This window comes from Podarcis gaigeae (assembly GCF_964106915.1).
Source record: "Podarcis gaigeae genome assembly, chromosome: 1".
Classification (NCBI taxonomy): domain Eukaryota; kingdom Metazoa; phylum Chordata; class Lepidosauria; order Squamata; family Lacertidae; genus Podarcis; species Podarcis gaigeae.
In genome coordinates, this window is record NC_139678.1 from 83010743 (window position 1) to 83011678 (window position 936).

Genomic DNA, 936 nt, shown 5'->3' on the forward strand with positions numbered 1-936 from the left:
TTAGAAATCTGTCTTTCTTGTCATCAACTTCTTCACAGCCTTTTTCACATCCTTGTTCCTTAAGCTATAAATCAGGGGGTTCAGCATGGGAAAGACCACTGTGTAGAATGTGGAAGCCCATTTGTCACGCTCCAAAGCATAGCTGGAACTGGGGCGTGAGTAAATGAAGAGGATGGAGCCATAGTATAAGGTGACAGCTGTCAGGTGGGAAGCACAGGTGGAGAAGGCTTTGCGCCTGCCATCAGTGGAGGAGATTCTTAAGATAGCTGCCAGGATAAAGATATAGGAGGCAAGGATGAAGGCTGAAGGGGCAATGATGTTTAAAGTCAGGAGGATGTACAGCATAGTTTGATAATTGTCAGTCACATCACAGGAAAGCTTCACCAGAGGAGGTACGTCACAGAAGAAGTCATCAATGACATTGCCATCACAGAAGCTCAATGTGAAGGTTTCACTAGTAAGGACAGTGGCATTGATGAACCCCCCTAGATATGAGAGGGCCACCAGTGCTGTGCACAGCTTTTTGGACATGGCAGTGGCATAGGACAGTGGCATAGCAATGGCCACATAACGATCATAGGCCATGGCTGCCAGAAGGTAACATTCGCTATAGGCAAGGGCAGCTGAGAAGAAGAATTGGGAAGCACAACCACCAAAGGAAATGCTCTTGTCTTCAGAGATGCAGTTCACCAAGATCTTTGGCGTATAGACGGAGGAATACCACAGATCCAGGAAGGAAAGGTTCCCAATGAAGAAATACATGGGCGTATGGAGGTGAGAGCTGCTGCAGATTAGAAGAATGAGTGCAATGTTCCCGGCTAGACTAGCTAGATAAATGATGAGAAACACCACAAACAGTATCAGTTGCAGTTTGGGATTTGTTGTGAATCCCAAAAGGATGAATTCAGTGACTGTGGTGTGATTACCTCCTTCCAT

At 46.2% G+C, this 936-nt stretch overlaps 1 protein-coding gene across 1 annotated transcript; it reads right to left on the minus strand.

The window, feature by feature from the left end:
- LOC310826730 (olfactory receptor 9G19-like) lies at nt 1-936 on the minus strand (the record flags this gene model as incomplete). Its single annotated transcript, XM_083701959.1, has 1 exon — nt 1-936. The coding sequence occupies one exon, from the start codon at nt 934-936 to the stop codon at nt 1-3; it is 936 nt and encodes a 311-aa protein (XP_083558085.1).